This window comes from Dromiciops gliroides, chromosome 3 (assembly GCF_019393635.1).
Source record: "Dromiciops gliroides isolate mDroGli1 chromosome 3, mDroGli1.pri, whole genome shotgun sequence".
In the NCBI taxonomy this organism is placed as follows: Eukaryota; Metazoa; Chordata; class Mammalia; order Microbiotheria; family Microbiotheriidae; genus Dromiciops; species Dromiciops gliroides.
In genome coordinates, this window is record NC_057863.1 from 45,628,574 (window position 1) to 45,655,065 (window position 26,492).

Here is a 26,492-nt window from a genome sequence, read left to right on the forward strand (position 1 = left end):
ATGGATCAAAGGATTTTACGTTAATATAAGTATCATATGAGTTATAGAATATAAGCACTTAGGGAAAGATTTCTGCTTAATCTGTTATCAAGGACCATTTCTTTAAAGGAACTAACATGAAACCATTATCTGCCCATCTTTTTCTTGCCATTATATTTCCCAAAATGGTCGTGTTGGGCTTGTGAGATGCTACTTTACATGAACACACTTTCACCTGATGAATAGGGAACTAACCACAGCCCCCACTGTCATTTAGAGAGATCCATTTTTAGGACATAAAAAACATTTGTAGGGACCAAAACTGAACACCCAACCTAAGCATAGAATTATACACACTCCTTAGTTTACAAATGGCGCTTGAGATTAAGACTGAGCCTAGGGGCCAGCTAGGTGGAGCAGTGGATAAAGCACTGGCCCTGGATTCAGGAGGACCTGAATTCAAATCCGGCCTCATACACTTGACACTTACTAGCTGTGTGGCCCTGGGCAAGTCACTTAACCCCCACTGCCCTGCCAAAAAAAAAAAAAAAAAGACTGAGTCTTACCTTGGATGGGTTAATGACAATATTCTTGGCAGAGCCATGCTCGTCACCAGAAAAAGCCGGTTGATTATTGAAACCTTGCTTTACATTCACTGCAGTGAGTTCATCCTGTTTAAAAAAGAGGTATTGATTAATCATGATGTTTTTAAAACTTGAATTTATACCTTCACATATGAACCTCTGCTTCATAATGTTTAGTAAACAGTTAGGCTTGCCAGAGAGGACAATAGAGGGTAAAATGAAGGAGGAGAAAAGGAGATACTCCAAATAAAGAGAAAAAAAGAAGTCTGGTATCACAGATCCAGACCACAGAAGCCAGGTAGCCCAGTGACCTCATTTTACAAATGAGGAAACTGAGGCCCAAGGAGACTAAGTGCTTTTGTCAAAGTCATAAAGAGACAAAGGTAGGATTTGAACTCAGGTCCCCCAACTCCCAAACCACTCACTGTTCTTCCACTGAACCACACAGAAAATCACAGAACGTTCAAACTAGGAGGGATGACTTTAGATATTTTCAAGTCCAATTCTTCACCCCACTGGAAAATAAACTTACATAATGTCACAAAGACTGGCAAAACCATTGGCCCTGTCATTCCCTAACTTGAATCTAATATCACCTCATACATGAACACCTTTCCTTCTTGAAGGTGACTCTACATGTACTTTGTATTTACTTACTTGTGTAACAATGTACATGCCCAGCACAGAAAATGAGTTCCTTGAGGAAGCCCAATGAATTCTCATGGCTTCATAATTTCTCTGGTTCTGAAGCCCTTTACACCCTGGCTGGGACCTTCCTTTGCAGTGTGACACATCATTCTCCTTCACAACTACTAGTCCAGTCAAACCGGCTTTCTTCCTGGTCTTCAAACCCCCTCCTTCTAACTCCCCTCCCTGTGGCTTTTCACGAGCTGTCCCTCACACCTAAACAGGCTTTCCCCTCCTCTCCTTTTGGATCCTCTAGTTTTCGTTAAAGCTCAGCTGCAGCAGCATCTCCTTCTACTTGAGACCTTTGGCAGTGCCCCCAGAGGCCAATGCTGCCTCCCAGAAAATGACTGTAGAAATCATGGATGCTTATAATGTGCGTGGGATTGATAGAGCATAAGCTCTGTGAAGTTGGCTCATTTTTGCCTTTCAGCACCTAAGACAGTTCCTAGCACATAGTAGGTGTTCAATAAATGTTAGTTGATTAAGAAAAGATTACCCTATTTTGGGTTTTTACTCTCCAGTGCTAAATGCAGCATCTTCCAACACTGGTGTTTAATAAATGTTTGACAAATTGAAGAACTGGTTCAATAGCCCTCCTCTTCCCCACTAACCTCCCACTCTCTGTCTTTCAGTGTCTATCTATTCCCCTCCCATTTCCCCTCTCTCTCCTTCCCTCTTCTCCCTCTCTTCTCTCTCTTCTTCCCCCCCACCTCCCCAATGTTTGGCAATTCATAAAATCTCCATATCATTTAAAGTCTGCCCTTTGGTACCTCTTAGCTGGCACACACCAGGACTCGATCAGCAGATTGCTCATCACAAATCTCATTGTTCTTGGCAGTCTTACAAAAGTCATATTTTCACATCCTGAATGAACGCTTCTCAAACAAATCACGCTAATGCAACATTAGGCAGAAACGGGCTTTTCTTTAACATTCTGGCCTCTGTGTACCATCTATTTCATGGGAAATGCTATTAGGAGGGGAATCACATGGGAGAGCCTAACTTGCATTACTGTGATTAAATCCTGTGACTCTTGTTTCCAAGACATGACACTAGTTTTGAGCCCAAGTTCTTCCTATTTCTAACTTCGAAGAAACCAAGAATGCAGAGAACTCCCTGCCTAAGGGAGCTCATTTATTTTTGACTTTTTTTTTTTTTTTGGAGCAGGGCAATGAGGGTTAAGTGACTTGCTCAGGGTCACACAACTAGTAAGTGTTAAGTGTCTGAGGCCGAATTTGAACTCAGGTCCTTCTGACTCCAGGGCCGATGCTCTATCCACTGTGCTACCTATCTGCCCCCGAGCTCATTTATTTTTAAGAAATGGTACTTTCCCCGGCATTAGCACAGAATGATGTGTCATGCTCTCATTCCACAGAAGGCCAGAGAACACAACCAATTCTCCATTAAGCTGTCTAGTCTCAGCAACAGGCTCTATCCAAATAAAGTAGAGGCAGCTAGGGGGCTCAGTGGATAGAGAGCTGGGCCTGTAGTGAGAAAGACCTGAGTTCAAATCTGGATGGGCAAGTCACATAACCTCTGTTTGCCTTAATCCACTGGAGAAAGAAATGACAAATCACCCCAGTACTTTTACCATGGATTACCTCATGGACAGTGATGGGTGCTATGGTCCATGGGGTCACGAGGAGTCTGACATGACTGCAATTTCCCCTAAGCTCCATACAAATCCTACTTAATACATTCAAGCAGCATGCTATATAGTGCTAAGACCTCAGGATCTGGAGTCAGAGGACCTGGGTTCAAATCCTTATTCTGTTACTGACTGCCAATGGGGCCTTATTGTCCCTATAAAGTGAGAAAGTTAGATGAGATAATCATGAAATCTTCCAGTCAGAAGGGTTTTTCAACAGTCATCTCATTCTACCCATACCTACTACAACATAACCAAAAAAGTGATTATTCAATTTCTGCTGGAAGACACCTAGGGAGGAAGATCCCACTTCCTTCTGAGGCAGCCCTTCCCCATGTTCCACTTGAATGGACTTTAAAGTTTCACCTCATTCTGAATCCTTTGATCTCTGATCCTATCAGCTGTGATACCATGAACCTTAAAGGACACCAAAAGGAGCCTTAAAAAAAATTTTTTTGAAACACAGCCTCCCTAGTCATGTCAATCTCAGACTCACCCACAACAAGTGAAGGTCAAAGGCCTAAGTTAGAGTAAGCAGGTTATACAAGGTTTCCTAAGATACAGGAGAAAGGGAAGGGCCAATCAGTCTTCTGATCAACCATGTTAACTCTTTCTCCCCACCTCTGAGGGGCCATATTGACACCAAGAGCATGGATACCATTCATCCCGGATGCACATTTTCAGCAAGTGACTGCCTTAAAGATAAGATCAATAATGGGCCCAACCGCAGCCACCATCTTGATATTTTGCCAGGTCCTAGAACGAGGCATTTTATAGTATATAAGCACTTGATCCAAGACTTAAAAGGCCATATTAGCTGTGAACAGAGGTCTCTTGGAGGTACGCCATGTAACTTTATTTAATTCTGTGTGCTATTACTAATAAGTTGGCAGACCACTGTTTTGGCCCGTTATCAAGCATGTCTTGTTTTGGGAAATTAAGCTCCAAGGTAATCAAGTCTCCTCTAAGCATCTAGAAGGTCATTTAGACTTTGCTTCACCCAGAGAATGAGTTACACACTCACATATGAAAGAAACCTCAAACTGTTTAGACATTTTCAAAAGAATTATTTGAGGGGCCACTCTAATGGATCCATAGCATAGGAATATATTTTACATACCACCCCCCCACCCCCCCACACACACACAAAATCGGACCTGTCTTTCCATTGGTTAAGGAAAATCTCTGGCAAGAGAAACTCCCTTAACTGATGCAGATTGGCACCTTCTTCCTGGAGCAGTATGAGATGACTTGCTCAGGTTTACTCAGCCAGTATGTCAGAGGTGAGTAAGACTTGAATTCAGACCTTCCTAGCTTCAAGGCCAACTATGTACCCATATTTATGTGTGCATGTGTACAGATGAAGAGGGAGAAAGTCAGCACATTACAGTGATAAAAGCTCGAGATCTGGAGACAGGAAGATGCAAGTTTCTTTCAATTACCAGCCATGTGACTATGGGCATCATCTCAACTTCCTCCTGTGTCAAATGAACATAGTACCTCTACCTCCCATTTTACAAGGTTTGTGGTGGGACTCAAACAAGATAATAAAAGTGATTTGCAACCTTTAAAGGGCTATGTAGATATTATTACTTTCAAATCAGTTGATCTGTTGATATAAGATTGTAGCTTCATAGCACAGGAACAAATTATGTAGCTCAGAGCTAGCATTTGTACCCAGGTATTCTTACTATTAGGCCCCATTGCTTCAAAGTATTAAGTTGGGTTCTTATGGAGGGAAAGAGGGGAGGGAAAGAGGGAGAAGGAAAGGAGGAAGTGAGAGAAGAAAGGGAAGAAAAGGAAGGAGGGGGCAGCTAGGTGGCGCAGTGGATAAAGCACCAACCTGGATTCAGGAGGACCTGAGTTCAAATGCAGCCTCAGACACTTGACACTTACTAGCTGTGTGACCTTGGGCAAGTCACTTAACCCTCATTGCCCCGCAAAAAATAAAAGGAAAAGAAAAAAGAGAGGAGAGGAGGGGAGGGGAGGGGAGAGGAAAGGAGAGGAAAGGAGGGGAGGGGAGAGGAGAGGAGGGGAGAGGAGGGGAGGGGAGGGGAGGGGAGGGGGAGGGGAGGGGAGGGGGAGGGGAGGGGAGGGGAGGGGAGGGGAGGGGAGGGGAGGGGAGAGAGGAGGGGAGAGGGGAAGAAATGGAGAGAGGGACAGAGAGATGAAATCACCGGTCCTTAAAGTAGAAAAGAACACTGCATAATTGACTACCTTTTTGGTCCTAAATGAGCTTAAGATTCCTTCAGGCTCTAACATTTGATGACTTTAATTTAATAAAGATCATTTATTATCCTGCTACATACTACCTGTGTGACCTTCGATAAGTCACCTACCCTCCCTGGGCCTCAGTTCCCTCCCGAGTTTGTTTCTGAGGCTACTTTCAGCTCCCAATGAGAAGGACAAACAACACGATGGCGTAGGGACAGGGCTAGACTTGGAACCAGGAAAGCTGGGTTCAAATTCCACCTTTGACATCAGTAAGACACTTAACTGCTGTGAGCCTTGGTTTCCTCTTCTATAAATGGGGATAATAATACCTGCAGCATGGAGGTGAAAAGAGCCTTGTAAATGTGATGATGATGTCAGAAAAGTCCCCACCTAAAATGAGCATTCTGACTGAGCCAGAAGAGAGGGGCTGAGGCATGGGGTAAGTCAAGGTACAGATAGGAAACTGAGCTTCCCTCTTGGATTTTCTCTTATGATATTGCATGACAAAGTAATGAAATAGCAACACACATGCTTCCTTCCTCCTTCCCCCTCCACCCCCCAAAAAAGAAAAAATTCCAAAGACAATGTTCAGCCTTAATCATGAAATAGGTCTGCAAACTTTAAGATCCAACGGTGCATCCAGAACTACTTCACTGTAGGGACTCTTTATTTTTCTGGTTTACGATAGAAAGAAAAGTGGTTTATCAGGCTATTCTATCAGGATAGAATAGCAGTTCAATGGATGGATCAGTAATTCAACATGACAACTAACATCTTTTATGTTTCCAATCAAGGCAAGAACTTCCCTAACATTACTCACAGCCAAGTGGACAGGCTCTGCCTCTGTTTAGTAATCAGAAATCCTTCTTATTGAGTTATTTTAACTTATTATGATGTAAGACATTTTGAATATATATATATATATACACACATATATATATATATAAATGGGAACAATGTTGAATTTTAATAAATCTTTTAAAAAATGACATTTGGGGATCATGAATTTTTCCATTCCTATTAATACTTAGTTATACCCTGCTCACTGCAACTGTGGTTTTGTTTGTTTTTTTTCAACATTATTACTAGATTTGAGAGTTATTCATATAAATGTCAGATCTCAGGGAGCAGCTAAACAGAGAAACAATACACAGCTTTACTCCTCTAAAATAAAAATTCTGATGTAATTCAGGGGTTGATCCAAGGGACTAGTTGGTATACCTGAGGCACCAGCACCCAGTTGTCGCTCATTAAAGCAATGAAAAGCCAATTTGGGCACCAGTCTCATGGCCCTCTTTTCTTGAGCTAAGAGTCTCCCTTCATATAATCTTCAGAGATTTGGAGCTGAGACCTCAACCAGGGAGAGTGCTAGGCTTCCAAAAGCAGCATCCTGCCTCAGGAGAAGGGGCCATCAGAACTCCTAGGGGAATAATTGACACCCAGAAGAGTGGGAGATCATGGACCCAAAGAGGAGATCTCATGGCCAATGGGGAAAAAAACGATTATGGGATAGTAAACGCTACATCTGGGACCTGAGAAAATCCCTACCCTGAGTTAATCCATCTATCAATCCTCTATACCTCCTGCAGGAATTGGTCCTTCAGAGAGTGAGCATGAGAAAAGGCAGACAGAGAAGAAATGTACAAGACAGTAACATCAAAACTGTTTAGAAGAGGGAACTCAAAATAGGCACTTTAGAAGATTTAATGCCTTGAGGAATATGGAAACTGAAGAGGGAATAAACAAGTTGAGGGGCCATGAATCAAAGAATAAAAGTCTAGAATAGACAGAAAGGGAAGAGAAATCACAAAGAGAGCAAGGGGATGGTTTTTTGTTGTTGTTTGTTTTGTTTTGTTTTTTAGAAAAAGGTACAGAAAATTAAAAAAAAAATTTAAGCCAACAAACAAAATAAGTTGGAGGGGAGGAGACAAAGTTAGATTTCATTTGATTACTTAACTGAGAGAAAAGGAGGGGAGGAGTTAGATAACTACCTAAAAGAAAGAAAAAAATTAACAAGTTAAGCAAAATTCCAAAACTAAGGAAAGGGGTAACAAATAAGGGAAGGGAAGGGAAGGGAAGGAGCTCTGGAGAGCAGGGGGAAGAGTCAATGAGAATAAGGCTGCTTTAATGTAAATTAAGTTTAAAAAATGGACAAAACCCAGTCTTTACGGAGGAGAAGAGGGGGAAAAGTCCTCAGGAAATCCTCCCCACTTGCCCCAGGAAATCATCCCATTAACTAGGATTCAAGTTTTTCTATTTGGGCAGCAGGATGGCAAGAAGCTCTAGGAAAAGGGATGTACTGTTAGGGTCCCACAACAGCTCATCTCTCAAAACAGAAAATGGGCAAGCTTTCCCCAGTCACAAAGTTAGAGGCAGTACAAAGAGATCACATGAGGCATGCCCCAAACCTTTTCACATACAGATAAAAGCACTAGTTCAGCTCTTAAGAGTCCCCAGGATTAGACTTCAGATCATAAATTTAGATTTCAAAGGGTTTCTCAGAAAGTCATCTAGTGCAACCCTGAATTTTACTAATAAGAACACAGGTCCAGAAAAGTGACTTGCGCAAGGAGTAATTGCAGTCTGGCCAACATTCAAAGTCAAGTCTTCTGACTCCAAAGCCAACACTTTTCCCAGTACACCAAAAACTGGTGTAACCAAGCACAAACACCCAAATCTCTTTTCTTCAAAGTATGAGCTGTGAAAAAGTTTCTGAAAACAGTGGCATTTCATGAAGGAGATTACAAACACAAAAGATCAATTTCCCCTAAACCAACAATAATCTACACTGTTAATATAAGTCAAAGCCAATAGCCACCAAGAAGAAATAGTCATGAGAATGAGATCCAGTAGCCTCTACCATTAACATAGCAATTTCTGAATAATAATAAGAATAATCAAGAAAGAAAATTGCTAGTATTTACATAGTGTTTTAAGATTTACAAAGTGGAGGCAGCTAGATGGCGAAGTGGATAGAGCACCAGCCCTGGAGTCAGGAGGACCTGAGTTCAAATCCAACCTCAGACTTTACACTTACTAGCTGTGTGACCCTAGGCAAGTCACTTAACCCCAATTGCCTCACCAAAAAAAAAAAGAAAATATTTACCAAGTGGTTTACCGGTATTCTCTCATTTGATACTCAAGACAATCTTATGAGGTAGGAACCCCATTTTACAGATGAGGAACTTGAGGCAAACAGAAAATAAGTAACTTGCCCAGAGTTACATAAGCAACATATGCCACATGAACAAACACTAGCTTTTACCTCATTTTGCTCCAGAAATTTTTGCTCATTTTATACATCTAATATCTGCCTCTCTGCAATCTCCACTCATTCCTCCCAAAATGGCCACTGTTAGGACCGACCATCAGATCTAAAGTTGTATTGCTGTTGTTTGTCCTACATTCCTGAAGAGGACTGTGACATATGTCATGACTTGCAATGAACTGGATTTAAGTGAGGAAGGGCTGTGCAAAGTCACCAGTCTCACTTTCTTCTCTAGAGCCAGGGTCCAATGGCAAGATATATTATCAGGATGACTGGAGATGGTTCCAGATCTTTTAAGGCAATTGGGATTAAGTGACTTGCCCAGGGTCACACAGCTGGTAAGAGTCTCAGGTGAGATTTGAACTCAGGTTCTCTCAACTTCAGGATGAGTGCTCTATCCACTGTGCCACCTAGCTGCCCCATTCTAAAGCTGTAAGGAACCTGAGAGACCACCTATTCCAAACCCCTCCCCCAAAGCAAAGGTAGGTTAAGTGACCCAAAAAGCAGAAATTGAACCAAGATCCTACCTACCACAAGGATTTGAAATGCTTTATTGAAGGTCTTCCCTCAGTGCACTTAGTGAAAAATTTCTTCATTGAAGGACTTCCTAGGTGACCAGTAGGTAGAGCCCTCGACACCCTTGTATTTGATTATCTCTTAAGTCCTTTATTGAGGTGCTTCCCTAGGTGGCCACTAGGTGGAGCAGTGGACACCACTGTACTCAAAAGTCAGAAAGACTTGGCTGAATCTAGCTAGCATCAGACACTACCTAGGTATTGGATGGACCCTGGGCCATTCACTTAACCTCTCTCAGATCCAGTCCCTACTTGATAAAATAAGAGCATAACAGCACCAATCACACCGGGTTGTTGCAAGGATCAGATGAGATAACATATAGAAAAGTGCTTGGCGCTCCTTAAAACACTATATGAAAATACTAGTTATGGTTCTTTCTATCCACATTGTTGAAGGATCATTGACCTATTGGCAATTAGCTAGTGAGGAGTGTTAACTCTTTTAAGGATGGAGAATCTGAGACACAGAAAGGTTAAATAAATTAGCTACAGGTCAAGACCCAAGACCCTCTAACTAGTAGCCTTGTGCCCTCTCTGAATGTTCCATTCAACATGGATTTTCAATAGCGTTTTTACTGACATAATGATCCTTCCAAGTCTAGAACCTTAGGACCAAAGGAGAGTTCTTCTTTTCCCATATTAAAAGGTCACACTTTGGACAATACTTATATTGGAGGATGCCAGAGCTCAGATCAGAGCTCAAGATGTCATGAGTAATGTGAGACTAATCCTAAAAAATTGTTTCATACTGTGGTAAAATATGAAAGTTTTTAACAGTCGGTTAGGATAACTGAAAGACGCCAGTTTTTCAAGGACCACCCTTTTGGGGAGGAGATGAACAGTCCGCCTGCTGCGCATGTCAGACTGCCTGCCGGGTACAGTCCGCCTGCTGCGCATGTCAGACTGCCTGCCAGGTACAGTGCGCCTGCTGCGCATGTCAGACTGCCTGCCGGGTTTTTTTTTGGACTTCCGGGGTGGAGAAAAGGAGAGAGGCCTTTTTGGCCTGCTTGGCGGGACTCCTGACGGCGCGGCACGGACTCTCTCTCTCCAAAGGTGGCCTTGTCGGTTGGTGGCCTTGTCGGTTGGTGGCCTTGTCGGTTTGGTGAGTTGTTATAAGGAATATAGACTAAGCTTAGACTTAAGACGATTTGTATTGTGTTTCTACTTTCCTATCCTTCTAACCAACATCACCTTGTGACTATCATAACTATAAATAAAAAGGTCTATCTAGAAAACCAAAACCTGCTTCCATTTACTAGTTTGGGAGATAAATTAAGGGAAAGGTTAAGTAGGGGAGATTTATGATCTAATATCCAATTTTAAATCTCACAGTTTTGGCGACCCCGAAGGGACCTTAAGGACCCTCCCACCCTCCCTAGTTTGGCCATAAGCCGGCCAATTCGGTGGATTTTCCAAATTACCCCCCCCCCCCCACGGACTTTCCCTTTGTCTAATCTCCCTTAAAGACTTTAAGCCTCTAAGAGTCTTGCTTTAAACAGAAAAGCCAGCCCAGTTTAAAGGGCAAGATGCTCGAATATTCTACTATCCCTTTGATTTTTCTCATCGGAATGTATTGGGACAGCATAACATCCCGACTTAGAGGAATAGTTTACTCAATGGTCCTTCATAACATTATTGGTTTTTTCCTCATTCAGGCAGCAAAAAGTTTTTTGTATAATAGTATACGTGAGAATCTTTGGGAAAATACGTTTAATATAAGTAGAAATTTTATGCCTGCAATTGAAATACCTTTTAATACCACATCCATAGTTCATACGACTAAGGATTTTATTTTTTTTTGGTTTTTTTTTGTTTTTGTTATTATCATTGTTTTTGTTATTATCATTGTTATGATATGGGGGAAATTCTCACATATGGAGAGAGACCTCGAAATGAAATTCTCACATATGGAGAGAGACCTCAAAATGGCTGTTTCTACTAGAGATGATCCAAGTTCAGAATCAGATCAGCAGAAACTACTCCCTCTGCAGGAAGCTATAGAACATAGTAAGAAGGGAGTGCCAATTCAAGTCAGAAAATATAGCCCCTTTAGACCAAGTGACTTGAGCGCATGGAAATCAATCATCCCTAGTTTTGAGAAAAATCCTAACACTGTAATTTCACAGTTAAGGACTATATTTAATGCATATCAACCCAGTTGGGCTGATGTTACTTGCCTTTTGGAAACTTTACTGTCCCCAACTGAGATTACAGATGTTATCTCAGCAGGAAATGCCCTTGTTGCGAAAGGTAAGGCCGATGTGGAATGGCCTCTAAAGGATCCAGAGTGGAATTATAATGATGATAGGGATTTCCAAAGATTAAAAGATGCTAGAGAAACACTTCTGAAGGGAATGGAATCTTGCTCTAGAAAACCAGAAAACTGGCAGAAATTTTTAAGCCTACCTCAGGAGGCTAATGAAAGACCAAACAGATTTTATGATAGACTTTGTGAGGCCGCTAGACAGTACACCAGATTGGATCCAGTAGATTTAAGAGATTCCTGTATCATTCTCAACACATTTGTTTATAATTCACTGCCAGAAATACGCAGATACTTTCTGAAACAATGTCCAGACTGGAGAAATCTCTCAGTAGATAGAATTAAGGAACTTGCAAATTATGTCTTTGACTCACGTGAGGAAGATCCAGATCACCCTAAACAGAGCATTCTGGCACCAGCGATTACTAGTCAGCCATGTGGATACCGGAGCAAGGACACTAAGGTGTGTTGTTACTGTCGTAAGGAGGGGCATGAATTGAGAGAATGTAGGACTTGGAGAAGAAATTCTAATTCTAATTACAGGCGAAATCAAAATAGAAATAGATCTTTTTGGAGGAATACAGAAAGGCAGTACCAGAATAATGGTAACCAAGACCCCCCTCAGAAGAGGACACAGGAATGATGGTGTCTTGGGGAGGAATGGAACATAGATAATGAAAGCCATATATTCCCAGATCCGGATTTTTTGAATGCACTTGTGCCAGTCCATTCACCTCCCCAGAGTAATGAACCACATGTCACCTTAAAAGTGGGGGAGACTTATTATGATTGTCTGCTAGACACAGGAGCCTCTAAATCAGTATTAGTAAGCAAACCAGATGCTGGGTGTAGACCTGTAGGATATTTGAATGTAGTGGGAGTCTCAGGAAAGAGCCAGAGAGTGGCAAAATTGAATCCTCGCATGGTATCTATGGGGCCCTTAACAGTAGAACATTCATTTTTACTCATGCCTGATGCCCCTGTAAATTTATTAGGTCGTGATCTCCTTTGCAAGCTTAGAGCAAAGGAGGATACTGTTCATTTATTACCAATTTTACTTACAGAAGCTCAAGGAACAGCAGGGGAGGTATCCAAAATCCCCTCTGACATTCCTGAGTCTTTATGGGCCTCATCCCCTAATGAGGTGGGGCTCCTTAAGTCTGCCATGCCTGTTACCTTTAAAGTTAAGGGGGACCACCCCCCTCCATTCCACAGTATCCATTGTCTAGGGAAGCAATAGAAGGGATCACCCCTATAATTGAGGCTTTGAAAAACCAGGGTATTATTATTCCATGTCATCACTCTCCATGCAATACTCCCATTTTGCCAGTTAAAAAACCCAAGCCTGGGCCAGATGGTAAACCTGTTTATCGCTTTGTGCAAGATCTTAGAGCGATTAATAATTATGTTATTCCTAGACATTCTATAGTCGCAAATCCGGCTATGATAATTTCCTCAATTCCCTATGAATCTACATGTTTCACAGTGGTAGACCTTTGCTCTGCCTTTTTCTCCATACCAGTACATGAGGACTTCCAATATTTATTTGCTTTTACCTGGAAAAATAGACAGTGGACCTGGACTAGACTCCCACAGGGATTTGTAGACAGTCCCACATTATTTTCCCAAATTTTACAGCAGGATCTGGCCTCTATTACCTTTAAAGCCTCCACACTAGTACAATATGTTGATGACTTACTTTTGGCCTCTCCTAATGCTGAAATTTGTCAGGAAGATAGCCGTCACTTACTGCTGGAGCTGCACAAGAGAGGACACAAGGTTTCTAAGACAAAGGTACAATGGTGTTTGCCCCAGGTAGAATATTTAGGATTTATTTTGGCTGCTGGAACTCGCTCTGTCTCTTCTAAGCGAGTCCAGGCCATTCAACAACTCTCTGCCCCCACTACTAAGAGGCAGTTGAGAGCCATTCTGGGAGCAGCTGGGTACTGTAGACAATGGATACCCTCTTTTGGTGAAATTACTAAACCCCTCATAGCTCTTACAAAAAGTTCTGTTCCAGACATTTTACAGTTGGATCCCCAGCATCTCTCAGCCATAAAAGAATTAAAACGGGCCTTGTTATCAGCACCTGCCCTAGGACTGCCAGATTATAGTAAGCCTTTCACTCTCTTTGTGCATGAACAAAGGGGGGTGGCTTCTGGAGTCCTGACTCAGTCACTGGGGCCTAACCAGCGTCCTATAGCCTACTATTCAATTCAGCTGGACCCTGTAGCGGCTGGAGTGCCACCTTGCCTTAGAGCAGTGGCGGCCACAGCGCTTTTGGTAGAAAAAGCCTCTGATTTGGTCCTAGGTAACCCTCTAACTGTGCAATGCCCTCACGAAGTGGAGGCTCTCTTACTACGTCACAGGACACAAGCCTTTTCAGATCAAAGGCTGGCTAAGTATGAAATAACCCTGTTAGGTAATGAGAATATCACTTTAAAACGCTGCACAGTTCTTAATCCAGCAACACTACTCCCTAATTTACCATTCTCGGGGGAACCGTTGCATGACTGTGCTTCTTTAGTTGATATGGCTGAAAAACCCCGTGATGATCTTTTTGATACACCTTTAGAAAATCCTGATCTTGTCCTCTATACAGATGGTTCCTCATTTATGAGAGAGGGAACCCGTTTTACTGGAGCTGCTGTAGTTTCTGATTATGACACCCTCTGGGCAGCTTCTCTGCCTTCCCATTTTAGTGCACAGGCTGCTGAACTTGTGGCTCTTACACAGGCCTGTAATATAGCTAAAGATAAGAGTGCCACCATTTTTACTGACTCGAAATATGGCTTTGGCATATGCCACTTTATTGGTATGATTTGGCGTCAACGAGGCTTTCTAACATCCTCGGGCAAGGCTATTGCCAATGGGGACCTTATCAAGGACCTCTTAGATGCCCTAAAAATGCCTTCTTCCCTAGCCGTTGTACATTGCCCTGCCCACACAGGGAATAGTGATCCTGTTTCAAAGGGAAATGCACGAGCCGATTCTGCAGCCAAGCTAGCTGCATTAGAAGCTCCTGAACATGTATTTAACCTTTCACCTTCTGAGGATATTCCTTCCAACCTAACCTATGACGATTCTGAAGTAGAAAAGTGGAAAAAGAAATTTAAGGCGAAACAGATCAATGGCATCTGGGTGTCTCCGGAAGGTAAGCCATTTCTTCCCCGGAAATTCTACCACCAGGTATGCCTCTCTGTTCACAGAAAAGGCCATTTTGGTACACAAGGCATTGTAGACTCTATTAAGAGAACCTGGATAGCACCAGGTGTGACTAATACAGCATCTCGAATCTGCTCGGGCTGCTCCACATGTCAGTCTTATAATCAGTATGCTTTTAAGGCCAAAGCTTATGGAGGGCGTCCTCTAGCATATACACCTTTTGAGCACTTACAAATTGATTATATTACTATGCCAAAAGCAGGACATTATAAATTTTGCCTTGTTATAGTTGATCAGCTCACTCGGTGGGTGGAGGCCTTTCCCAGCCCCCGAGCCACAGCTGCCTTTGTTGCCAAAATTCTTCTTAAAGAGATAGTACCTCGTTTTGGCCCACCAGCCCGCATCGATTCTGACAAAGGCACACATTTCACTGATTCGATTTTATCCCAAATCTATTCTTTCTTGGGAGTGACTCCAAAATTCCACACGCCCTACCATCCACAAAGTTCAGGCCAAGTCGAACGTATGAATAAAGAGCTTAAGAGTATGATTGGCAAATTATGTACTGAAACCCATTTGAAATGGCCTGATGTTCTACCATTGGCATTATTCTATCTACGAAGTAGACCAAGAGGAGAACTTCATATATCTCCTTATGAAATGCTTTTTGGTCACCCTCCTATCCAAGCTAAAACTTTTTCCCCGGTTTATACATCACTGGTGGGAGGTGATACTTCTGTTGCTTCCTATATACAGGAATTACAGACCAGGCTACGTGAACTCCATGAGGCAGGAGCTGTGGTCCAGGCAGGACCATTAGACTTTTCATTGCATAACTTCAACCCAGGAGATAAAATATATGTAAAGAATTTTCAGAGAACCAGTGGAACTCAACCTGCCTGGGAAGGACCTTTTCAGGTATTATTGACAACTCCTACCGCCATTAAAATTGGTGAAAAAGACTCATGGATTCATTGCTCTCATATAAAGCCTGCACCATTCATAGGTGAAGAGATTTCAGATAGACCTGAGGTAGACGCTAAAGAGGTAAAAACCCTAACGATAGCAACTGTTAAAGAGCAAAGAAAGTTCAGAGGAAACAGGAAGTTCCCATTTAAGAATCCCACTGATCAGTTAAATGCTTTGGGACTCAGTCTTCGTAAAGTATCAGGAGACGGAAATTGCCTTTTTAGGGCTTTAGCAGACCAGCTAGAAGGTCACTGTAGAAATCATCTCAGACACAGACAAGAAGCTGCTTCTTATATGATTAACCATAGACAAGAGTTTGAGTCTTTTATAGTAAATGACTCCCCTTTTGAAGAATATGTTGATGAATTAAAGAAATTTGGAAAGTGGGGAGGAAATGATACAATTGTAGCATTTGCTAAGCAGCATCAGCTGAATGTTGTGGTTCATCAATTAAATCAGCCTTTATTGAAAATCAGTGGCACAGACAAAACTGATGCTACAGAACTCCACATTTTCTACCATAAAGAACATTATGACAGCATTAGAAAGATCAATGACAATTCAGAAACCCCTGCCACTTTGGCATGCAGAGAATTGGGGAACCAGTTAAAACAATGTGGCATACCCCAAACTCTAGCAGCTTAAATACCTTATAATTTAACAAGCATTTCCTTCTACAGGCAAAAGCACTGAAGTACATGGCCTAGTTTTCTGGCCTACCTCAACTATTTTTTTTTTTATTAATTTTTGGGTTTTTTTGTTTTTGTTTTGACTTTTGAAAGGCACTGAAAAGACCTGGAATTGACTGCACCTTTAAGTTCTTTAAGAGCACAAAAGGGTGCTTAGCGAATCTTTTGCTTTTTATTTTTTATTTTTGGTTTTGCTTTGGTTTTTTTTTTACTTTTGTTTCTTTTGCTTTTCTTTAAAACTAAATTTTGTAAACTAAGTGATTATTCAAAGACATTTTAAGTATATGCTGTGGGTGAGGCTATCGGGCCTCAGAAGCTACCAGAATTCTTCTTTTTTTTTATTTACTCTTTCTTTTTGAGAGAACCATGAGTTCTAATGAGTTTTGTTTTATTTATTTATTTTTCTCCTTTCTCTTGTATGTTGTTCTGTTTAACTAAAAAGTACCAGAAATTGCTTGATACCTCACTGAAAACATTGAATATTGAATCTTGCTAATTGAAGTCTTATTTCTTTTTGATGAATTAATCACCACTTTAAGTATCTGCTACTGTTATACTAGAGAATTCATGTATAAGATGATGTGGTCTAATTGCTAAAAGAAGATTATGTAATAATGTCTAAAAGAAGATTATGTAACAATGTCTAATATAATCAGCTATTTACATTCGTTTATTATTTATATGTCATTATACTCTGGGTATGGTTTGGAATTATTGTATATATCACTAATATATTCTCAGTTATGCAGCATAGCACACATTTTTACCATCATATTGTCTTTGGTGAAATTAATGAGATTTCAGAAATATGGAAACTTATCATTTCAGAGACTAACTTGCTGTGAACTCTGATGCAGGCCCTGGAGAGAATATATGTGCAACAAAAGGAGAGACAGGTATACATAAGTCCATGGTTTGCTTATGATGGTGACTATGTAGAGCACAATTACTAGGCACAGTCCAGTATTCATCCTCTCTCCCTCCTAATTTAACCTAATTTAACTGAACTTACTTATCTTTTTATCTCACTCAGTTGAATTCACCTGTGGCCTAGCACAATCACTGGCTGTCTCAGAACCATGAGATATGGTATGATAACCTTTCCATAACATTTTCAGGTGTCATGAACACATACTAAATTTGGCTTTGATCCAGACACATGGTGGTAAAAAGTGTTACACATTGCATAACTACCTCAACCCTCTATTACAAGTCTAACCATATAAAGGAGGGAATGTAATGGAATTTATTAATTTGATCATTGACAATGCTATGCTAAGGTTTTAAAAATACAGCAATTCAAACAGTTAAAGAAGATAATCCAGCTTTCCAGACCAGAGTCCAGAATCCAGTTTTCCAGACCAGAATCCAGTTTCCTCCTGATGACATCTTACCACTTCAAGAAGACAAGAGAACTCAGAGACTTTATATGAACTGTTTTGCTTTATTAGCTTTTACTATCTCCTTTCTGTTATATACTATCTGTAACATGTACTCTCTGCAGAGGCTCTCCCTTTGCAAGACTAATGTCAAAGCGTCGGTTCATGAGGAAAAAAAAAAAATCGCCCCTCTGGACAAAACTTTCCTCTCTTCCTTTTCTGTATTGTTGTTCGCATATTATTAGTCAGCAAAAGTTATTATATTCTTTTTACTGTTCCATCAAGGAAACATTCCGTTTCTTGAGGAAGCAAAGGGGGGAAATGTGGTAAAATATGAAAGTTTTTAACAGTCGGTTAGGATAACTGAAAGACGCCAGTTTTTCAAGGACCACCCTTTTGGGGAGGAGATGAACAGTCCGCCTGCTGCGCATGTCAGACTGCCTGCCGGGTACAGTCCGCCTGCTGCGCATGTCAGACTGCCTGCCAGGTACAGTGCGCCTGCTGCGCATGTCAGACTGCCTGCCGGGTTTTTTTTTGGACTTCCGGGGTGGAGAAAAGGAGAGAGGCCTTTTTGGCCTGCTTGGCGGGACTCCTGACGGCGCGGCACGGACTCTCTCTCTCCAAAGGTGGCCTTGTCGGTTGGTGGCCTTGTCGGTTGGTGGCCTTGTCGGTTTGGTGAGTTGTTATAAGGAATATAGACTAAGCTTAGACTTAAGACGATTTGTATTGTGTTTCTACTTTCCTATCCTTCTAACCAACATCACCTTGTGACTATCATAACTATAAATAAAAAGGTCTATCTAGAAAACCAAAACCTGCTTCCATTTACTAGTTTGGGAGATAAATTAAGGGAAAGGTTAAGTAGGGGAGATTTATGATCTAATATCCAATTTTAAATCTCACAATACTTATAGAAAGCTGGAGCCCTCCAAGGTTAAGAGTCTCCCTAAATTACAAATTCATGTGTAAATCCCACATATTTATTTTTACATTGAGTTTCACAAGATGATCCTGGGGTTTTGGATCACTTCTTGACATACAGTGTATTTATATCAATGAAGCTTTATTTTGAAAGCAAAATAGCCATGTTTTGATCCAGGGTTGAAAAATAGGTGGTTATGTTTTTTTTAACTCATTTTCCCATGTTAAAAAAATTACTGCATGGATCACAATTTCCCCAATCCCCTCACAAGACAATTCAGCACATAGATACATACTCCATTTATTAGACACAAAGATGTTTAGAAACTTAAGCTAGTAAAATATAACTTCCTTGAAGTCAAGGGTTGTTTCATTTCTGTAATCCCACTGCCTAAGCACCATGTCTGAGACATAATAGGCATTTATACAGTTGGCAAATTAAACTGAATCTTTTCTTTACCTGCTTTCTATTCAACAGTAGGGAGTTCCAGAAGATAAGTGAAATGTCACAATGAGTTAAACAGTCTCATGTAATTAACAACAACAACAAAAACAAAAAGACTCCTGAGCTCAGAATTGGGAAAATTTATGTGTCATATCTATCACTTACTAATTCTGGGACTATGGTCAAGTCACTAAGCCAATTTGTGTCTCAGTTTACTAATCCATGAAATGGAGGAAATAATACTTGCGTTAGCTACCTCCTTTAGCTGTGGAGATCAAGTGAGATAATACATGACAAACATTTTGTAAATGGAAAGTTCTACAAAAATGTGAATATTATCATTAAAAAGGAGCTTCTGCCTGTTAAAATCCCAGAAGCATCCTACCTTGGGTCTCAGCTCCCTCATCTACAAGAAGTGTTTGAATCAGAGAGTCTATGACATTTCTTTCGGCTCTTAATCTGTGATTCTTTGATAGGTTAACTAAATTATATACAGGTATATAGCTAACTCTCTGCCTCCCTAGGGAAACAGAGAACAGCTCTCCACCCACCCACCTCTTCTGAGGTAGCAACAGCAATGTATATTTAAATTCCCAATTGAACTCTTCAGATCCATTAAGGCAGAGGCGAAGAGAGGCAATGCAATAATTCATTCAGCAATTCATTGGCACAATGTCTTCTCTAGGAGAAGCTCAATAAATATTTGTGTAATAAGAGGAGCTGGTGAATGTGGACATTCACAGAAGTATCAAATCAAAGTGAGAAGACTTGAGAAGAATTCTCAGAAGTCACCTGTCTAGCCTCATCCATATCTGAACAAGAATCCTCTCTAGGACCTTCCCAAAAAAGTAGCCGTCTAAGCCATCCCACTCCCTCTTGAGACTGCCCATTCTGTATTGGGTAGTTCTAGCTGTTAGAAAGTTGTTGTGTTGTTGTTTTTTTTGTAGGGCAATGAGGGTTAAGTGACTTGCCCAGGGTCACACAGCTAGTAAGTGTCAAGTGTCTGAGGCTGGATTTGAACTCAGGTCCTCCTGAATCCAAGGCCGGTGCTTTATCCACTGTGCAACCTAGCTGCCCCCAGTTGTTGTTTTTTTAATCAGGTCCAAGTTCACCTCTTCATGATCCCAATGTTTGCTCTAGGTTTTCCCCTCTGGGGCCTAGCAGCAGGAGTCTAATCTTTATTCTACACAACACCCGTAATCCTTGATGATAGCTCTGCCAACCACCTCACAAACACATTCCCTGAGTCTTTTCTTCTTCTGGCTATACATCCCCAATTCCTTTCCCTGCCCCCACAGGGCAAAATTCAAGGCCCTGATCATCCTCATTTCTCTTCTCTGGACACTCTCCTCCTTACCAGTATGTTCCCAAAACCTAATATCCAGAAATGGATACATTGACCAAGCATCACCTGCAAACTGGAGAAGAAGGGCCCCAGTGGAGGGAGCCCTGCTCCCCATTTTTCCAGTCTCGGCAGCGTATCATAAATACTGTTCACTCCACAATATGATTCCTCCTAGCTCCTGAGTTCACAGGAAGGGGAAGGCACCTAGCTCACTCTCAGAATGACCAACTGATCAATGGCTGTTCCTCTGCCTGAGTCAGAGGCCATCCTGAGAGCCAAGTATCAATGAGCGAGGCAGTGACTAACAGCTCTATTTCGAGCTACCCTTTAATCATTCACTAAGGTGCAAGGCTTTTGTGAAAGAGCTGCCTGAGCTTGAGTCAGGAAGACAACAGTGCCATAGCCACTGACTTGAACAGTACCCCTTTCTCCTAGCTGCTTAGCCATTTAGACTCCCACAAGCCCTCTGCTTCTATTTGGCTTGTGATCATAGTAAGCGAGCCTCTAAACCATTCAGTGAAGTTGGGATCATTAACCACAGCCCTATAAAAACTTCAAATCCCAATCCTGCCTAGCCAACTGGTCAACTTCCCAAACCCAAATTGGAGCATCGATGACAACCAGCTGTTTATACCACTGACAGTAACATCTACAAATGATGACACAAGATTCAAGAAAGCCATGGAAGAATAGGTTTTATAGGTGTATGGGGCCTTTAAGACACTTGAAGGAGTCAAACTCTCTGATTTTATGGCTAGTAAAACTGAGACTAAGCAATATGAAGCCTTGCCCAACATTGCATGAGCAGTGTGACAGAAGGGAAAGGGGGCTGAATTGGGGGTAAGGGAATGTGGGCTCAAAACACAGGTCTTCTATTTACGCTGGCCAATGTGGGCAAGTGATCTATCTAGGCTTGCCATTCTTTGCCTAAAATAAGAGGGTTAGACTTGTTGGATCCTACAATCCCTTCAAGCGATAAATTGATAAGTCTGTGTACCTCATCTAACATTCTACTTCAATGCAGACTATCCACTCATATACACTTGCATTTTTTTCTATCAACTTCGAAGAAAGAAATATCAAATCATGTCAGAGCTGGAGATCTCAGTCCAATTCGTTGCTGAAAAAGTCCCCTCTCTACAATATACCTGTAAGTGATCAGTCAGTCAGTCAATAAACATTTCCTAAGCATCTACACTATGTTCTAGGCACTATGCTAAGGGCTGAGGATACAAAGAAAGCTGTAAAAGATGGTCCCTGTTCTTGCAGAGCTCACATTTGAATGGGAAAGACAACATGTAACTAGCTATGCACAAACCAGCTCTATACAGGATAAATTGGATTTAATCACTGGAACGAAGGCATTAGAACAAAGAGGGGTGAGGAAAAGCTCCCTGAAGTAGGTGAGATTTTAGTTGGGATCTGAAGGAAACCAGAACAGCCCAGAGTCGGTATGAGTGTCTTATTCGAGCGAGAGCAAGAGGACCAGTGTCCCTGAATCTCAGAGCATGTAGGGAGTGTTATAAGGTGTGAGAAGACTAGAAAAGTGGGAGAGGAGTGGGCAGGTTATTAAAGGCTTTGAGCACCGAACAGAGGGTTTTCTATTTGATGCGGGAGCTACTGGAGTTTACTGAATGGGAAGTAACATGATCAGAGCTGTGCTTAGGAAGATTCCCCCGGACAGCTGGGTGAAGAACAGACTGGAGTGGGGAGAGACACGTGGCCAAGAGCCTGATCAGCAGGATATTGCTATAGTCTGGGCATGAGGTAATGAGAACCTGCCTGGGAGATATTTGATTTTAAGGCTGGGAAGTCCTTAAGAGGCCCAATGACCCAGTCTATTCATTTTATATATGAAGAACTAGAGGTCCAGGATGGAGAGAGGTGTTCACCCAAGATCACTCACATAATAAAGCAGCAGAGCCAGGTTCCGAGCCCAGGTCCTGCAGCCTCAGAAAGAGCATACTTCCCACTACACATCTGACTTCATAAGTCAATGCCAATGGTAAAACCTGCTTTTCCATTTGATTTAAATGTGCCAAGGAATAGACTCCTCGCTCACATCTTTGGGCTTGTTCATCATCACGAGGGCTCACCTTTCTCTTTGGAAAAATGCGATGCTGATCTCAATATCCCTTTGGGATTCAGAAAAGGATTTCCCCCAGCCCTGAGCTGGTCTATTGTAATTTCTCTAGTGAAGTCAACCAAGTGACCACGTGGGGGAAGGAAGGGGTGGGGGGCGGGGCAGGGTTGCCTGTTCAAGGTGAATGTACTTTGAATCAAGTTAGAAAGAAGTTTGGTCATGAGCCAGCAGGGCCCATACTGCATAGTGGGAAGAACCCTAGATTTGCAGTCCAAGGACTAGAGGACAAATGCTCACTATGCGATTTATTACACCTGTGACCTTGGACAAGTCATTTCAAATTGGTGAATCTGTTATCTTTTTTTTTTTTTAGTGAGGCAAGTGGGGTTAAGTGACTTGCCCAGGGTCACACAGCTAGTAAGTGTTAAGTATCTGAGGCCAGATTTGAACTCAGGTATTCCTGACTCCAGGGCCGGTGCTCTATCCACTGCGCCACCTAGCTGCCCCTATCTTTTAGGCTCATAAATTCAAAGACTTGGACCTACAGAGGACTCCAGAAACCATTTAGTATACAACCCCCTCATTTCATAAATAAGGAATCTGAAGCCCAGAGGAACACAGTAGAAAGAATATTGTATTTGGAATCAGAAAGTCTACAATGAGTCTCAGCTCTGATGTTTAATAGCAGTGATTCCTTTTGTAAGTAAGTTACTGTATCTCTCTTACCTCGGCTTCCTTTTTTTGTTTAATGGAAAAATAATATTTATATCTTTGAGTTGGGTTGTTTGTTTGGGGGGGGTGAGGGTGGGAGGGGTGGGAAGTCCGATAGCAACTTGAAATGCTATTCCCTTAATTTTTGAGAAGTAAAGTTGTATCAGTGGACAGAGCATTGCCCTCAAGCTGGTTTGAATCCAACCTCAGAGGGCAGCTAGGAGAGCACGGTGGGTAAGGAACTGGCCCTGAATTCAGGAAGACTTGAGTTCAAATCCAGCCTCAGACACTTGACATTTACTAGCTGTGTAACCCTGGAGAAGTTACTTAACCCTCATTGCCCCACAAAAAAGAAAAGAAAAAAATCTCAGTAGGATTTTTAAAAGGGGCAGCTAGGTGGCGCAGTGGATAGAGCACCAGCCCTGGATTCAGGAGGACCTGAGTTGAAATCCAGCCTCAGACACTTAACACTTACTAGCTGTGTGACCCTGGGCAAATCACTTAATCCCAACTGCCCCACCAAAAACAAAAAATGAATCCAACCTCAAGTACTTACTACCTATGGGACCCTGGGCAATTTAACTAATGGCTCAGAACCAAAGTTCACACATTTGTAAAATGGTAATAATAAACCATTTGCCTTCTAAAGGTTTTGCAAGAAAAGTACTTTACAAACATCTCTCTCTCTCTCTCTCTCTCACACACACACACACACACACACACACACACAACCATATAGCTAATATGTGGGAGAGCCAAATTACTATAATCCTATTTAGAGTACACATTAAAACTTAATGCATTTCAATAACTTTTCAAATAATTCTATTTTAATGGATTTTTCCCATTTGCCTTTCATTTAAAGATTAAGACTTTTACTGAAGATTCTCTGTACACTAACAACATGAAATTTAAGTAAAACTCAGCTTTCATCCATTCCAGTAAGGATGCTGTGAGCCAAGATAGAAGTTCCTGACATAAAAATAACATGTATTTATTTCTTAAATTCTCTCAATTTCCCAGTGCTCAACTTCTGCCCCAATTCAGATGCACTGAGTTTGCCTTTAACATGGTACAATGTGGAAGGAGGGATTTATCAAGCACCTACTTACTAAGTGCAAAGCACCATGCTAAGCACTTTACAAATATTTTCACCTTTGATCCAAACAACAACCCTGTGAGGTAGATGCAATTATCATCTCCATTTTGCAGTTGAGGAAATTGAGCCTCAGAGGTGAAGTGACTTGCTCAGAGTCACACAGCTAGTAAGTGTCAAGTGTCTTGAGGCTGGATTTGAACTCATATCTGTCTTCCTGGCTCCAAGCCCAGTGTTCTATCCACCGTGGTACTACCTAGCTGTCTCATGAAAAATGTTGAGAACATGAAAGTGTAGCCTCCTATTGTTTTTTATTATAATTAATGAAAAGTTGGGGCAGCTAGGTGGCACAGTGGATGGAGTACTGGCTTGGAGTCAGGAAGACCTGAGTTGAAATCCCTCCTCAGACACCTGACACTTACTAGCTGTGTGACCCTGGGCAAGTCACTTAACCCCAACTGCCTCACTAAAAAAACAAAACAAAACGAAATGAACTTTACCAAGAAAACCCTGAATGGGGTCATGAAGAGGTGGACGTGACTGAAAGGACTCAGCAACAACAAAGACTTGGTCTTTCAGAGTTGCTTGGTGCATTAAAATAAGTGACTTGTTCTGGGTCACATGGCTAGTAGTTGTCAGCTCTTCTTGACTTGTAAGTAGACTCTATCCACTAGGCTACACTGCTTCTCCTATCCTCATGTGTTTGCAGTGTGGGTGTCTATGCATATGTGCACGTTTATCATGCACAAAGGCATAAACGTAGCTTGAGGTAAATGAGATTTTTGCCAGTTTTCATGTCATGCCCTACATGGTCTGAATAGACAAATTTTATATCATTATGAAAATGTATTTATCAAGCACTTAATAGAGGGTGGTCTTGTGCAAAGGGAATTAACCCCTCCCTGCCCACTAGGGAGTTTAGGGTTGGGAGGGAAATCAGCAGCCCCAGACTCTGGTCTTCCGGGGTGGGGCACGGCCAGCATCTTTCAGCAGATATTGGGCCTTGAATAAGGCCTTACTTGTCACTGTAACCTCAGTTTCTACATAAGTAAAATCAGAATGATAACAACAATAATAGCAGTTCAACACTTATGTAACACTTTGAAGTTTGCAAAGTGCTTTATCTCATCTGGTCCTCACTCAAACCTTGTGGGGCAGGTGTTAGGCAGTTTAGCTAGACATGAAACATTTAGCAGCTGTGTGATCCTGAACAAGTCACAATCTCTGCCTGCCTCGGTTTTCTCCTCTGTAAACTGGAGATAATAGCACCTACCTCTCAGGGTAGTTATGAAGATGAGTTAATGTATTTGTAAATATTTTGCATTTTTTTTACTTTAAAAAATATCTTGATAATTATTATTTCAACAAAACTGGTTTCCTTTATCAGCCCATACATTTTATTGTATGAGTGGAAAGATATTCCTGAGAAGGGTCCATAGACTTCAGACTGTCAAAGGGGTCTGTAATACCCAGAAAGGTTAAGAAGCCCTGCCTTAGACTCCACGAGGTCTTAGGACACCATGGGGTCAAGCAGCATGTCCAGGATCACCCAGAGGCCACACTTGAACTGAAGCATTCCCAGGCCAGCTTCCAAGACCTCTCCTCAGAGTATTTTGCTTTTGCCTCTCCATGTAAAGATTGTATCATCCCTCCTCCCTTCCCAAGTACCACATGAGCTTCTTGAGAACAAGGATATTTCTGAATTTGGGTATTCTATTCACAGCACCAAGGCAAAGTGTTTTGCTGTAGTAAGCGCTAAATAAATGCTCACTAGATGGAATTTTAACTGATAATATAGCAAAAGAACCAAAAATGTCAGAATCCAAAACTGTACTTGTAATTCACTTTGTTACTGTAGCAAAAAAATAAAATAAAAAATCTCCCTCCAAGACAGCAGCAGCTGGTTGTTCCCTAGCACCAAATAAATGAGGATTGTTTTTAAATCCTGTTCTTCCTAATTCTGGCCTATTCACAGGGTCACAGGGCAGGCACATCTGAGCAGAAGATAATTTTATATACATATACAGATATGTGTTTAGATCAGATATGGCCACATTGTGTTCCTATATACATGCCATGTGCATGTACAAACCTATCTACATCGATGTATGTGTATACATACACACACCTACACATCCATGTATGGTATATGTACATATATGTGTGTACACACAACAACATGGATCAAGTCTGCAGTTTTAAGCTATGAAAGCTTAATAGACACTATGTATATCTCTACAAGTACGTGTATACAGCTATATATACAGACATATGCATTCTCATAATATTCATTCTCTCTGCTCCTCCAAGTGATCAGACGGTCACTATTTACAATTAAAAATCTCCTTTTACAAATTTAGGAGACGAGGCAAACCAACATAACAATTAATGGACATTTATGGGGTACACATTACACTTCTAAGAAGACATTGGGAGAAAGGGGTTTTCACTCTCTCCCAAGTTTCCCAGTT

The 26,492-nt window shown here is 41.5% G+C and overlaps 1 protein-coding gene across 1 annotated transcript in view; it reads right to left on the reverse strand.

Annotated features, from left to right (window-relative positions):
* MED12L (mediator complex subunit 12L) overlaps nucleotides 1-26,492 on the reverse strand; it is a 389,065-nt gene that overhangs the window by 344,027 nt on the left and 18,546 nt on the right. Inside the window, 1 exon segment of the mRNA XM_043991447.1 lies at nucleotides 546-650. Coding sequence (XP_043847382.1) covers nucleotides 546-650 — 105 coding nt within the window.